A 16,407-nucleotide genomic window follows, 5' to 3' on the forward strand; every position below is an offset into this window, starting at 1 on the left:
GCAATTTAAAAAAAGGACTTAATACATTTCTCTCACACAAATCTGATTACTTAGAGAAAAAAGTTTTCACAATAGAATGTTGAAACCAAACAAATGAGTAAAAGGGTGAAAAAGACATGAAGAGCACATGCCTTATTGGAAAGAAGACAAACGTATGTAAGTTTCGTGTCGAGGGGGGGGGGGGGGGATGTGGGGGGGGGGGTGAAGAAGTGTTGTGAAGCTTTGGCTATTGGGCTTTTATTACATCTGCTTGAGCAGAGTCCCTCCCCTCTCCTGCAGAGTACACTATATATACACACACAGTCAGACGAATCTGTTCACTAGCTCTTACTCTCCTACTCTGAGTTGGAACGTGTGAGATGTGTGTGAGCTTGAGATTGTAGGGAACCGAGCAGGCACATGGTTGCTCATTTGTAAGTGTGATCCCACTTGAGAAAGACACCGTGACAAAGAGACAGGGAGAGTCAGTATAAGAGAGACAAAAAGAAAGAGAAACGAGGCAGTGAGAGAGTACAAAGCATTTTCACCTCTAGTACAATGGAAGACTGTGCAGTGTCTTTCTGGATTTACATCGGAGTAATGTCCATCATTGTTGGTGGAGCGATGAAGAAGTTTCTGGCATTCCATATCAGTGCCATGCCCTCAGTGGTGGCATGGCTGGGTGCCACTCTGCTGGTGGAGAGACTGTGTGCCCTGTGCATGCCTGCTGTGCTGGCAAGATTGATCCTCTGTGTGTCCTGCTGGCTGTACTTTACGTGGGCCACCCCCAAACCCTCCCTGCCCGTGGAAGGCAAGGCAGTCTTCATCACAGGTAAGAACAGAAAGAAAAAGAAGAAGCAAAACTAAATTGGAGAATAAAATGAGTGGCCATGCATGTCATAGTTTAGACTGTGATTATATTTAGTGCTTGAAAACATTTTCTTTCTTTGATTCATGGCTGACTGAGAAGATTATTATGTATTGACCTGAAACGCACCTGAATTGATGAGCAGAGATTGTACAAACTGCTGGGAAATGTAGGTCATGCTGGGTGGATTCTGTTGTGCAAAACTGCCACAATTATATCATGATTGCTGTTGTTTTGCTATTTAGTGATTCATTAACAGAGGTAAAATTAGAACAGTTCCCGCCTGTATTGTGACTGAATGAGCAGAAAATTTGTACACTCTTTGTCAGAACATGCTATGCTTTCATATGGGAAGTTCCATTTTGATTACTTTCCTGATTAGACTCACTTCTACCCTACAAAACATTCCATGTGTTTGAGTACGGACTAGGACACCCTGTACTATGTTTGTAAAACAACTTTGTCTATCCATAGACCATATCAAGCTAAATAGAATGCTCATTGTGATAATTAATCACTAACTGTATTGACCCATATTTTATGGCAATGAGGAAAACACGTGGTATGAACCAAATTATATTAGTGATGTGTCTTTGTATTCAGGCTAAGCCAAGTTTAAATGGTATTTGTAAGGTATGTCCTGATTGTCTTGACCGTCTTTTGTGCTGTGTGTTAACCTCTACTGTGTCCTGCTCGGTGAACTAGAGAGTATTCTAAGATGATTTGGCTTTTTCCTAATTGGCTGAGCTAATCTGATTCTAAGTTAAATGATCTTATGCAACTAAAATGCAGTGTAAGTCATTAATTCAAATCAAAGTGCTGTCGTGTTGTACCTGGTGTTGTAGTTACAACTCGTTTACAAATTATAACTGTACAAATTATAACTGTAGTTGCAGTGAGTATATTGGCAAAAATGATTTTTTTTTGTCATTATTTACTCACCTTCATGTCATGAGGGTGAGTAAGTGATGACAGAGTTTTCATTTTTGGGTAAACTAACCTTTTTTCACACTAATTACTCTGCACTTTTTGTCCAGTCACCAAGATTCAGAATTACTTTTTGCTTGGTGGGGTTGAGCCACCTGTCCCAGAGAGAAAACAGCTTAATAAACATACAAAATAATGTTCAAATTAATATCCTACAAATTAAGAAAGTTTTGTGTGGGGGTTAGTTTTATGCATTTGGGGATAGAAAATTATATTTCTTCCATATAAAAACTGCATGTCTTCATGTGTGAAATTTACAATCAGCAGCTCTTAAGAAGAATCTCAATAATGTGTAACTGCTAGCTCAGACCTTGAGGAATTAAGGCAATTATGTGTTGATTTGTTTCACTCTTAAGCAGTTTTAGCACTACTTTTTAATCTGGATCATAAGCTCCTTCAGTACTCATTTGAGTACTGTAATAAACATCTTTACAGTTCAGTAATATGTTTATGTCTTTATCCATTAAAGCCCAAATCAGCCCTAAGCACCTACTTTACAAACAATTGCTTGTTTGCTAATTGTTCTACATTTTCCTTATGGCAATCCATGATATTTGAGAAACTGGGAGGTACAAGCACAAGAGCAGTACATGAACCCTGAAGCATTTGAGTAACTCATATGCACTAGATATATGTATGTGTATGATAAATCTATCACACTACACCTGCATGCTGTATTATTAGTATTATTTATGTGAATGTTTGGCATATTTTCCCTAAAGATTGGGTGTGCAAACGGCTAAATGAGAGCTGTTTTTTGATAGTTAAAAAAAGTTAATTTTTGACCTTGTCAAGTTTTTCTCCTTGAGCTGCCATGGCAAACTAACTGGCATGTCTGTTATTCCTTTAACAGGGCAAGGGTTTAAGTTCAATCAGTTACTCCAAGGCAGCTTATAATAGTTTGATGGACTTGGGTTTCTCAGAAATAACTCATATGGGTTCCTTAAATCCCCCAAAGCTGTCTGCCGTCTATTGGCATGGTAACCATCAACTCAGTCAACCTCTTTCATTGCTTGTTTTAATACATGCACACAAGCGTGAGTTTCTGAGGTTGGCACAAAGCATGCTACTTCAGCTTAGTTTTCTTAATTTTCTTGTCTTTTTTTTTTTTTTTTTTGTACCAGAGCTAGCACATAATGACATGGTATCGTACTTTAGAGTAATATTTCAGTTGGTCGTCATCTTTTCCTAAATTACCCTTCTCAAAGTCACTCTTATGCAAAAAACCAAAAGAAAGTGCAAAACCTGTAAACCTCTTACAAAGCCAGCAGAAAGGCACAGTCAGGGCTTGAATTGCTGTGAGGCAGGGGGTTAAGGTTACAGAATTGGCTGACTACACAACTTAAAGCCATTAGTCTGGCTAGAGTCAAGCTGGAAAAACGCCTATAGACTGCAAGGCCAGTACACCTTGTACATGTTAATCACCAGCTCTGGGAATATAATGTTAAAGTGTAATGTTCACTATGCCAGAACTCCCTAAACATGTAAACTTGTGTAATTTTGACTCCTAATTATTCTGAGGCATCTGTTGCTTAAAGAACACTTCCCTCCTAAATAATGAAGCCGCTTTCTTTGATATAAAATGTGCTTATTGTTAGGGAGGATTTCCATAAAATGCCCAATAAAAAGGAATGGCGCACACATTTCTGTTCTCTGTGTATAAATGTGTGTTTTTCAGGAAATTCCTTCTTTTAACTTTGATAATACTCCGTAAAGACTGCATGGCTAATTGAAACTTGTACACTTCTTAATACCTTTCTCTCTATTTCTCAATTTCACATTGCCAATAAACCATGATGACTGAACTACAGTAAGCTGTGATTAACACCAGGTTCTAGCACCATGAAGGTGTGAACTTCTAGTGTTAAATAAACACTCTCATTTCTTCATCTGCCCGCACTAACATTTGCTTCTTTTGACTCTCCCTATTTGAATTATTGAGATTTGCAGGATCAACCAGTGTATAATTCGTTCAGAACTCCAAAGTTTATGACGTCAATCCGGATCACTAAATGAGCTACTAAGTACCAAGTGACATTAGTCCATATGTGTTATGGAGGGCATTGAGGAAATCTGATCAGGTAGCATGAGACACACTCATTGTGTTTACATGCCGAGGACAGCAGGAGGAAGCACTATTAATCCCACACCATTCAGCGATCTGAACACTCGCCCCTCTATCATCAGCACGGTTTTGCATGTGAACTCACAAGTGAGTGAGGCGAAATATGCATATATCTTGGTCCCAAATATTATTCAGACACTTAAACTACACTTAGAAATGTATAGATATACTTTTAATTATCTTAATTTTATAATATATATATATATATATATATATATATATATATATATATATATATATATATATATATATATATATATATATATATACATTTAACTGTATAAATGTTTTTTTTTTATATATATAATTGTATTACTTTAATTATATCATTATTAGCTAAATTAAAACAATACAAGTATTTGGATTCTTTCTGGTTGTCAAACCTTTGTTCTTCATGTTCATATTTAAATGGTTAGTTCACCAAAAAATGAAATTTCTGTCATTAATTACTCACCCTCATGAGCCTCCACACCTGTAAGACCTTCGTTCATCTTCAGAACACAAATTAAGACATTTTTGATGAAATCTGAGAGGTTTTTTTATTCCTCCATAGAAAGCAGCATAATTACCACATTCAAGGTCCAGAAAAGTAGTAAAAACATCGTTAAAATAGTCAACGTGTCTACAGTGGTTCAACCTTAATGTAATGAAGCGACAAGAATACTTTGAGTGCAAAAACAAAACAAAAAAAAAATACTTTATTAAACTATCTCTTTTCTTCCCTGTTATTATCCTACGCTATTTACGTTGCAGCGCTTCCAGGTTCTACATCAGAATGCCGGCTCAGTATTGGCAGACACTGTTCACATGAGCAGCACAACGCATGCGTGTGATGTCGACGCAGGAGCCGGCCAATACTGAGCCGGCCAATAAATTCCTCGAGGCACATCAAAACTTTTTTTGACTTTGCACGATGGGCTGGACTAACCAGTGGACCAATCGGAAATGCTGTTTCGGTTGTTCTGTAATGCCTGAGCAAAGTCTGTCGTGAAAGTGGTTTTGTATTATATCGACTCATTGGATGGAAACCCTGCTTTATTTGCAATTGTTTTTTATGCAATATTCCCATTTTGCTCATTAAATTAAATTCATTAAGTTAAATTCGCAACTTTGGATTGAATCATAGCTATTGTCTCTCCATCAGCCTCAATGTTTTGTGTTTAGCTCTTTTTTTTTTCGCTGAGGCCAGGGAAGTTCCACATATTGCTTCACTGATTAGCACACACTGCCAGTACCAACTGTCCTCCAAACCCTGTGGGCTGCACTGCAGTCACATATATCTGTGTGTGGGAATTCAGAAGTGGCTCATCAGGGCTCTGGCAGGCCTTTTCCTTACCCAATGTCCCTGGAGCAACTCCAGAATGCAGGCCAGTTGAGTGTGGGATGAGATATGCAAGACCTGAGGTGTCTAATAATACCCATATCAATGTTGCATAACAGTACACAGTAAATATTTGGAGGAAAATGGAGGGGAGGGGCACCTGTGGCATTCTCGCTACGCTTAGTTGTTCAAGCCAGGTGAAGAGGTTAAGCAGATAAGGAAGGTTTAAGTGTAGAGTTCAGAGAGGATTTACTAGGCACAAATGAGATGCAGTCTTACCTGTCCGAATTCATAGTATTTTGAACAGTAGTAGAAAAGTCCCCGGATGACCTACTACTTCTGGTGAGATTCTGACACTTTACTATCCCATGAGGCAACAGGAGAGGTTCCCTTTCAATGTGACACTGTGGGAACGCCTCTGCATGATTGTGTCATGTATAATATATATTTTTGAAAATGGCAAGCAAACAACAGTTTGACAGTAACAACATGGCGGATGTAGTGCGTATGAATTTTATTCACACTACCCATATTCATACTATATAGAACATACTTTTTTAACGCTTGCGAATTTCAAATTCAAATATAGTTCCTACTCATACAAGTGCGCAATTTTGGAAGCACCATATGTTTTTCGAATCTCTGAATTTCCACCTGGTGGCAGCTGCTACTAAAGGAACTTGAATGTTACATGAAAAGTACAGCTTGTCACCCAAAGAGTGTCATTTCATTTTATTGTGTAAATCTAGTAATCTGCAGTGTTGTGTCAAAAGCACAGTACAGGCATATTTCGGTGCATGAAAATTTTTCCATGTAGTTCCTAACATTACCACAGAATTAGAATTACCCAGAGCCTTCTTAAGTACCTCCTGGGGAGCACGTACCCCTGGCTGGAAATAACTTATCTGGGTAATGGCAATATTTTAAAAAAGAAGATAAATAAAGTGATGATAAATTGTAATAATGCCAGGTAAGCATATTTATCTGAACAGTTGAATTATTTAATAATAATAATAAGCTAAAGTCTGTTAGTCTTGATTCATATATTTTTAACTCCCCTATCCTTAGACCCTCCCTTCTGCAGGCATGGTGTGTTTATTGAGGAATACTTTGCGTATCTATGATGGAAAACACACTGACAAAGAGAGGGCCCAGCTAGTGCACTGACTGATATGTGTGTATCCTCAGAGGACCTTGAGATAAAATGCAGAGGTGTGACTGTGTTATGTGTGTTTGCTCTCCGTGTACACTGAGTAACTGCTGTTATCATAACTGGTGTATAATTGTTTGCTACACATTCACAAATTAGAGGTGAAAAGTGAGGCCACTGACCTCTGGACAGTGTATGATACGCCTGAGAAATTCTACTATTTATTTTTATTTATTTTTTTTAGCTTTACAACTTTGATTTGCCTTCCAAAAAGAATGGAATGAAATAAGTTTATTTTGGATGGAAACAAAATTCCTAATAATCATTTGTAAAAGAACAAATAAAAATTTGGCACTCACAGAGAACTTTCATTTCTCAAGCCCAGCAATTCAATTATGTTGTAGACCTCACACTGAGAGGAATATTCATGTCTGTGTATCTATTCATGCAACTTTTGTTTCCAGAATATGTAGTGTATTGCTGTTCATTTCCAAGATCAACTTGCACATCAGGGGTAGAAAAAGAACAGAAAGTCTACTGTTATTCTTCTTTTTGTCTTTTTTTTAATGTTCTTCTGTGTCTTGGGTGTAAAGTTCCTATGGGTTTACACATTATCCATACTCAAATGACCCTCATAAAAATTGGATGTTAGATTTTCATATTAATGACATTAATGTCATTCCCTGCCGCCACTTCTGTAAATGAGTACGTCCCAGATATCAATCATGAGCATGCATTTGTTACCATGGCCAGATTTGTTTTGTTGAGACCTGATTTGTATTTTTTAGATTTTAGTTATACAGCTCCAAAACGTCCCTTGGGACGGTAAGGACATTGTCTTCAAACCAAAAGACAGCAACACCAATATCTCTTTCAGTTGTGTAATTTAGTAAAGAGATAAGAGAGTCATGTTTCAGAGATTGATGCGTCACGCTGTCATGCAACTTAATGTGGGGTGAAGACATTATATAATTGTGCTTTTGTTTTGTTTCCTGTTGTACCGTTCTGGCTTAGCTGAACTTTAATGATGTTCAGGGGTCATATAGTAGTGAGATTACATGTCATCAGCGTTGGTGTTTCGTGCCAAGTTTTCAATCTTTTTGTCATATAAGAAAGTTTCCTGAAACTGGCTGAAGTGTTCTAAAATGATTCCAAAAGAGCTATTATACTAATGAAAATATATTGCTGTGGTGTTGCATAGCATGCCACTTAAGTGTAATTACTGGCAAATATTGGCAAAATGTGAGTATTTAGAAAGAGTCTTGAGTGTTGTGATTGAAATATTGGCATAACATTCATCTTTCCTTCCCCTGTCTCTGCAGGTTGTGATTCAGGGTTTGGTAACGCTACAGCAAAGCGGTTAGATGCAATGGGGTTTGAAGTGTTTGCGACTGTATTGAACCTGGACGGAGAGGGAGCCAAGCACTTGCGCGGAGTCTGTTCATCACGTCTTACCCTCCTGCAGGTAGACATCACCCAGCCTCAGCAGGTACAGCAAGCCCTGCTTGACACCAAGGCCAAACTTGGCATGAGAGGTGAGGATTTATTTTCGCACTATGCCAGAAAATTTCACTCCAACATGTTTGAACACAGTGAACCTAAAATGCCCCTGTAAGATTTTTATATTTTTAAAACTGCCAATGATTTTTGGTTACCCTAAATACATTTGTAAATACCCAACTTGTGGTTTCATTTCTGTTGAACCAAATCTTGGAACCATGCTGTCAACAAAGCACCTCATTGAATTACTTTTAAAGTAGGTCAACTAAATCAATCCCTTTGTTCTCAGCGCAAACATTTGTTTATTTTAAAAGAGATTCAGCATAGTCTGGTGTATATGTGTTTGTTTATAGTGTGTGAGCTTTTTTTCTTTCTCTGAGACTGGACATCCTTGTTGGTACTGGGAAGAGGAGGGGATGGGGTGGAAGGGAGGTGTATGGTTCTGGCATTACATGAAAGGGCTGTTTTATTAAACATCATACATTATGTAGCTTTAAAAAAAAAAAAGGTGGGTGGGGGTCAGAAAATGTTTTAAGCTCCACAATTTAGATGCTGAGCTAAGGGAAAAATGAGGACATATTTGAATGCTCAGATTTTTGTAGACTTAATCTTTTGTTCTATAATTAGGCCACGTACACACTGCTACATACACACTGCAGCTAAATTCGGTTGTCAGTTCACCTTTTAGTGCTTAATCCTGTTCTGTACACACACAGTTAAATTGCTGAAAATAACAAGTGTTTTTTCATTGTAACGGATACCAAAAACAAGAGATGCAAAAACGTCGCTATGGTTTCCAAGCTGTCAATCATCGCATTTTCGAGAGTGAGTCGTGTTCCGTACACATATGCAACAATAATTTAGGGGATTCACTCCTGAATTTAAATGAGGTTGTCACTCCTGAAACTTATAGTGTGTACATGGCCTAATCTTAAGCATAAAGTTTCTAAAATTAGGTTTTTGCAGCCGTGTCATAGAAGAACCATTTTGGGTTCCCCAAAGAACCTTTCAGTGAATAGTTCCTTTATGAGGCTTTTTTTTCTCCTTAGCGTGAGGAATATTTTAATGATCTTTTTTCCACTACAAACAACCTTCAGGATTCCCTTGTTTATTGATTTAAGTAGATTAATTTAAGCAGGCTAAATGTCGGATAGGAGTGAATATAATCATAATTTAAAAAAAAAAACATGCTGTCTTCTCATTTAATCAGATATTAAACTCTGACAGACCAATGTAGAGCTTTTTGGGTGTTGTTATGATAAAGTGATGACCAACACAAGGGATGACACTTTTGCAGTATTCCTCCAGTAACTTTAGAGCTGTGGTTCTCAACTAGGGGCCCTCAGCAAACATCCAATTGGCCCACAAGATAAAAAAAAGTACTTAAAAGTATTTAAATTAATAAATGATTAAATCAAAATTTAAGATTAAAGATCAAAATTAAAGATTAAATCTCAATTTTTTCCTCTAGAGTTGTGGGGGCTTGTAAATAACGCTGGATGGTGTGTGAATATTGGGGATGCTGAGCTCTCCCTCATGTCCAACTTCAGAGGATGCATGGAGGTCAACTTCTTTGGAACACTCACCGTCACCAGGACCTTCCTGCCACTTCTCAGACAGGCAAAAGGCCGGATTGTGACAATCTCCAGCCCTTCAGGTATTCATTACACGTACACATGAGAACCAATGCAGCTGGTGCACTTATGCAGATATTATCTATCCATATCACTCTACTCAGACATCACTGCTAATAAAAGGGTAAGAAAAGAAAATTAAATTGTGCATATGATGACAAGTTTATGAGTGTTTTTAGGTTCTTGTTTCAGCGCTAAATCTAACTGAGTCTCTCTCTCTCTCTGTCATCCACATAAAGCTGCCAGTGCTTATAAATGTATCTCTGTCCATCAGATGTTTATTTTCCTTCCATCTGGCTTCATCACACCTAACCAAACACTAATCAGAGCCCAAACTGTAATCCACCTGTTTTCTTTTCTTCTCAAGTGTCCACTAACAATTTCGATGGAGAGCAACTTTCTGCTCAAGCTCATGCTGGAATTCAGTCAGCAGGAGAAATCGGCATACTTTTTCACTTTTCCTGGCTCCCCTGATTTTGTCTCCATTTGTTTACCTCCATTGTGCCAAAACAGTGTGATACTATGAGTAACAGCCTGGCGCTGGACGCCGTTGAGTTCTCCATAAACACTGGCGCACAGCCCTTTTAAATAAAGATGTCTTCATCAGTGCAGTCTCCCTGTGTAAGGAAATAAAATGTTTTAGCTGTCATGGGCAACAGATGCTACTGTCACAATAGAGATGAACAGTCGTTCTCTCAGAGGACTTGCAGGAGGCCTGTTGTCTTAAAACTTCCCGTACATCCTCCCGGTGATGTGAACACAAGCTCTTTTATTCGCCAAAAGCTTGAGGCAAAACCACATTTTATAAACAGTCATGATCTGCAATTAACCTCCACAGCCTTCCTGGATTCAATCCAGATCTTTATTACACCTACAATGAATGGCACTCCCTCTGTCCAAAAAAAAAAAAAAAAAAAAAAAAAAAAATCTGGAATGTGTCCCATGAAGTTCATCATTGTACCGGTTCTCTGGCAATGTGGCAAATTAAAAAAGTAATGTGCTAGTTCTTCTTATATAGTTTTTACTGTCTTTATCATATCAGCCTGATCATTAAAATGTTCAAGGATGTGCAGTGCTGTAAACTGTGATTAAGATATCTGTATGACTTTCTTTCTCTTTGTAATTCTGCAGGTGAGCATCCTTTCCCTTGTTTGGCATCATACGGGGCTTCAAAAGCTGCACTGAATCTTTTTATCAACACACTTCGTCATGAGCTGGAGCCATGGGGTGTCAAAGTCTCCACTATCTTACCCGCTTCCTTTAAGACAGGTGATTAACATTTTACAGTGTGAAATCAAGTTACAAATACTGTATACTTCCAGTGTGATGAATCACTTCTTCTCATCAAAGTGCTTGTAATTTGAATGACTTTCCTTTATTATAAAACACACACTGTTTACAAATTGTGTAACATGGCCCAAGGCCACTCATATGAATAATTGGGTAGATGAACCGCAAACCCCCTTTTTAACATCTAGTTGAATGAACTGGGGCCTGTACCATAATGGTAGTTGAACAAACTCAAGGTTGTAGGATTAGTTTCGAGTTACAAAAACAAACCACTCCAATCCGGCTTTGTTGGTACCATGATGCTGATCATCAACTTTCTTTGTCAAATCAGGCTTTGATCCTGAGTTTGTGGAGCGTGTGCACATGAATGCGTGACATCAGTGGTGAACAGCCAATCAGAGGCCTTGCAACAGAGAGCTACTATGATTCACTTCTCACGAGACAGCCAGCGCGATTCAAAACTCTTTTGTTGAAGGTTAAAGGGATAGTTCACCCAAAAATGAAAATTTGATGTTTATCTGCTTACCCCCAGGTCATCCAAGATGTAGGTGACTTTGTTTCTTCAGTAAAACACAAATGACGATTTTTAACTCTAACCGTTTCTGTCTGTCAGTCTTATAATGCGTGTCAGTGGTAACACAATTTTTCAGAGTCAAAAAATATGCATAGACAAATCCAAATTAAACCCTGCGGCTCGTGACGGCACATTGATGTCCCAAGACACGAAACGAATGGTTTGTGCGAGAAACCGAACAATATTTATATCATTTTTTACCTCTAATACACCACTATGTCCAACTGCGTTCAGCACTCGGTTAGTTAGGTCTGATCGCGCTCCAAAAATGTTCATTTTCGGGTGAACTATGCCTTTAAGAGACTGAAGAAAATTAAGAATTTTAACTCATTTACACTGGCGAAAATAAAATAAATCATCTTGCTCTATCAGTGCAAGTGAAACTTGTGAAGTTAGTTTATTTAGTTGATAATATATATAGCAATAGAGACTCATACATGTAAGGTCAAGTAGTCATATTTAAAGTTTATTTACAGCTTATTTAAATTACATATGATCTGTAAATATCAATATTCATTGAAATTAAATAATTAACAATAACTGTTAAACTAAAATTGCTTGTGTAATGGATTAATAATAATATATATCATTGAATTATTATATAAATCATAAAATCATTCTAAGTAATTATCATTAAAGCCAGACAATTTAATTGTGAAATATTTTTTTTTTTACTATATGGTGACCTTTAATTTGGAGAAACTGGGGGAGTGACTTTATTGCATTGGATGTGTCAGTTCATTTAGCTCAGATCCGATTGGCCCAATTGCAGTTTGAGATCTCTGATCCAGAACATAACCTGCTCTGGAGCAGGTTTGCCATGAAGCATAAGTTACTATGGTGATGAACACCGCTAAAAGCCAAGTCACTTTCATGGTACCTAAAATCCAGGATTGGTGCAAATTAATCTGAAACTTACCTGGCTAGCCAGCTAATCCAGCTTCATGGTACAGGCCCCTGGTTTGTTATATTAGTTTGTAGCATATTGTAGATAAATTAAAAGATAGGCAATATGTGAAATTACCATTTAGTTCTTCCATTTCTCCACTACATTATTAAAACTACATTACATTATTTAATTTTCTATATTTAAATATTAAAGAATTTATAATTATTATTTTTTTATTTTTCGTGTTTTTATATTTATGTTCTTATGGTTATGTTTATTTAGTTATTTATATATTTACCCTATTATTATGTCAACTGAAAAAAAAGACTACATAGTTTTTGTGTTGTTATTGGAAAAAATGGGCCTGTCATTCTTAGACAAATGGGTCACATATTGAGAGGATAAGTTCTTATTTAAGCTGTTTATTTACATCTGAGCCTCAGGGATCCATCAGGTTTTGAGCTGACATATGGAGATTGTCATATGATGCCAAATGCAGGTCTGGATTTAGACTATTATAACTGAATAAAGTGTCCCCCAACCTGTTTACATTCTGTTCTATGTCTCCACTCTGTCCTGGACGGATTTTTCCATGACCCCTACCTTTGTTTGCATGTTGCATCATTCTTTCGGCTCTTTTTCTTTCCTTGCAGGGCAGAGCAGTAACACAGAGTACTGGGAGAAAGAGTACAGGAAACTGATCCAAAACTTGCCGCCAAGCCTTCTCGAAGAATATGGGGAAGAATATCTGCTGGAGACCAAAGAACTCTTCCAGAGTTATGCAAAAACAGCTAATGAGGATCTGAGTCCTGTCATCAACACCATTGTGGACGCACTAATCTCTCCTCAACCCCAGGTGCGATACTATGCCGGGCCGGGTATGACACTCATGTACCTCATCTGCAGCTACTTCCCTGTGAGCATCAGCAACAGGTTCCTCCAGAAACTGTTTGTACAGAAGAAGGTGATGCCTCGTGCCCTTATGAAACAACAAGGCCTGAGCCTAAACGACAATAACAACAGTATCAAGGAAAACATGAATAACAGTAACAACAATAAAAGCTGCACAAAGATTATTGATTAGTACTGGTAAAGAGTGTAAAAACATCCTTTAGCACCACTAATGTGATCTACTTATAGAGATTTGTTTCCATTGTGTATACTTTACTTTTCTTTTCTCTTGTCTTGTTTTGTTGTATATATTGTGTAATATTTTGAGGGGATCACTGAATTGCACCAAATCATCAATGGTAAACCCAGTGCTTAAGGCAGTTGACACTCTTAAGAATTATGAAGGTAATAATAAAGAAGAGGTCATGCCCACAATTCTCAGGCGAGGCAAAATCCAAACAGATACAAAACATATGGTTTATTTATTTTGGAGAATGCATAAATTCTGGGTGTTTACCATGGACACACTTTAAAGGCCCGACCGTTCACACCAAGGACAATAACTATAACTATAACTATAACAATAAAGATATTTCTAAACATAAACACAGTTTTTTCCAGTTGATGAATGATAAAAATGGCCAATCAGAATTCACCAGACTTTAAAGATCTCGAGCATGATGAAAGTGGCAGATGACATAATTGCAGCGTGTGCTTAGAATAAATAGAATGATATTGTTCGCTGGTGTGGATGCTAATATAGTTATCATTATTATCTTTATAGTTATAGTTCTTGGTGTGAATGAGCCTTAACCGATGTGCCATAGATTCGATGAGTTTGGTGTGAAATTTCAATTTCACTAAGGCATGTATGATCATTAACAGCCAAACACTTGACACGGCTGTCTATCCGTACTGCACTGAGAGGCCGATGATAATGTTACTATTTTCAGTCCAGGGTCAAATATAGTGAGAGTGCAACATCAAGTAAATATTGTGGGTTGTGGGTCTTTTTTTTTTTTTTTTTTTTTTTTTTTTTTTGGTTAATTGACCAATGGGCTGAAGTGGTTCCTAAGAAGTCCTTTTTTTAAATGTATTTTACTCCATAGTTTATTGTTATATTTGTTTATTTTTTTTCCAATGTCATATTTTTGGCATATTTATGCCATTTTGTTCTTAATAAATCACTTAAACTGTGAATTTTCTACAAATATTTAAAAAAAAAAAAAGTAAATTGTTCACCTGATCATTCTTAGAATAATAAAAAGTTGACTTTTTTCAATTATTGACCTTTGCGTTTTTGCATTTCCTATCAGAGAACATGAACAATGGTTCCCTTTAGCTGGTCAAAGATATTTGTGTATACTAAATGACCTCCTCTATGAAACCCAGCCACCCACCTCGGCCATGTTAATTAGCAAATGGCTGTAGCTATGCTAATTGCAAATTTCAGTTTGTGTAATGAAGCCAGAGTCTTACAAGCAAGATTTAACAGAGCTAGAAAAAACTTTTTAGTCTTTCATTGTAATACAGTTTTACTTTAGGCTATTATCTTTATTTAAAAAATGTACATGCAAATTTATTTAATATACTATGCATATAATTAAATGTGTAATTAAATAACAATTAGAATTATACACATTTACACTACTGTTCAATAGTTTGGGGTCTGTAAGGTTTTGTTTTTAAAAGAAATTTATAGGCCTACTTTTATTTAGCAATGATTCATTAAACTAAACAAAAGTCACAGTAAAAACTTTTACAAAAGATTTCTGTTTCAGGGGCTGTATTCACAAAACATCTTAAGGCTAAAAGTAGCTCCTAACTTGCCAATTTAGGAGAAACTCTTAAAAATAATGGCTGTGCGTCAGTTCTAAATTTAAGAGAATTTCACAAAGCTTTTTAGCACTAAAACTAGCTCCAGCAATTGCCTCAGTAATCCGCCCAAAGACACTGTGCCACATTGAGGAGATAGAGCCCATGTACAATGGAAGTGATGTCTTGCACTCATTGAAGCAAAGCACGAGACATCACTTCCGTCTAATTTGGGTTTAATTTGGATTTGTCTGTGCACAGTTTTAACTCTTATAGATGAAGTTCCCACTGACATGCATTATACAACTGACAGACTGCAACTGTTGGAGTTAAAAATCATCATTTGTGTTCTACTGAAGAAATAAAGTAACCTACATCTTGGATGCCCTGGGGGAAAGCAGATAAACATAAAATTTTCATTTTTGGGTGAACTATCCCTTTAAGACTTCTCTCTATTCCTTAGTAAAAGTTTGTCTCAGCAGCTTTGTGAATAGGTTTTAAGAGAAAACTCTTAGCTAAGAACTTTTACTGATATTTTAGGAGAGCTCTTAATGGTATAAAATGTTTTTTGGAAAAACCACGCAGGAAAGAGAAGAGTGGAAATAGGGTGAGAGCCACTCTAATTGACCATCATGGTCTCTATACTTGAGAGATAATGGACACTGAACAGAGGATTCAGCCGGATGTGAGCAAATCTATTATGGCTTCAGTTTCATTCTTTAAAACATTGTGTAAATAGTGATCTGTATCCACCCCATGACCCTAGGTCATTTACCACACACATTTCAATATAATGATTTTAAAAGTTTTCTAACCAGAGCAGAAAGGCACTATTCCTGGTAAATGTTATACTAAGAACTAAGCCTTAGATCCAGGCATTCAAAAAGCAGGGGAACTGGCTCAAAACCTCCACAGTTAAGAAGCTTAGCCTTTGGAGCAAGATCAAAATCCCGGAAGATTTATTGGTAATCATGTTTATCTCATTAACTGCATTTATTGTTTTTGGAAAGAGTGGTGTGGACTTTCTTTGATAGCTGAAACATAATAAGGAATAAATGGGACACATTGTCACACATCATGCTGGGTCCTGTGATTAACCAAGCATCGCTTGGTCCATAATTGATGAGAACTTTGTTCCTAAACAATGCAAAGTGTCCCTGCCAGTAAACACTGTAAATATGATTGTCACTTGTGTAATAAACAGAAAAAGTATGTTTAGCCTTTCTTCCAGTCCCAGCAGGAGCAATGTGGGTGATTATCAAAAAAAAAAAAAAAAAAAAGGTTTTACAAACATTCGCTTCATTGTTTCTTTAGAAAGTTTCTTCAGAGTTTACTCAGTCATTATACATCAAACGTATGCAAACTTATACTCATACATCAACTA

The 16,407-nt window shown here is 37.0% G+C and overlaps 1 protein-coding gene across 1 annotated transcript; it reads left to right on the top strand.

Moving 5' to 3' along the window:
* Positions 1-314: 314 nt before the first annotated feature.
* On the top strand, positions 315-14,477 carry hsd11b2 (hydroxysteroid (11-beta) dehydrogenase 2). The gene is made up of 5 exons (XM_067402315.1): positions 315-811; positions 7,753-7,965; positions 9,402-9,587; positions 10,696-10,833; positions 12,971-14,477. The coding sequence occupies exons 1-5, from the start codon at positions 538-540 to the stop codon at positions 13,399-13,401; spliced, it is 1,242 nt and encodes a 413-aa protein (XP_067258416.1). The 5' UTR covers positions 315-537; the 3' UTR covers positions 13,402-14,477.
* The last annotated feature ends 1,930 nt before the right edge of the window (positions 14,478-16,407 follow it).

Source organism: Chanodichthys erythropterus, chromosome 11 (genome assembly GCF_024489055.1).
Source record: "Chanodichthys erythropterus isolate Z2021 chromosome 11, ASM2448905v1, whole genome shotgun sequence".
NCBI classification, from domain to species: Eukaryota; Metazoa; Chordata; class Actinopteri; order Cypriniformes; family Xenocyprididae; genus Chanodichthys; species Chanodichthys erythropterus.

Bases quoted from the DNA above. Each gene is read 5' to 3' on its own strand.
- hsd11b2 (XM_067402315.1), top strand. From the start codon at position 538: ATGGAAGACTGTGCAGTGTCTTTCTGGATTTACATCGGAGTAATGTCC. The intron at 7,966-9,401 runs GTGAGGATTTAT...TTTTTCCTCTAG, and splicing joins GGCCAAACTTGGCATGAGAG to AGTTGTGGGGGCTTGTAAAT. The intron at 9,588-10,695 runs GTATTCATTACA...GTAATTCTGCAG, and splicing joins GACAATCTCCAGCCCTTCAG to GTGAGCATCCTTTCCCTTGT.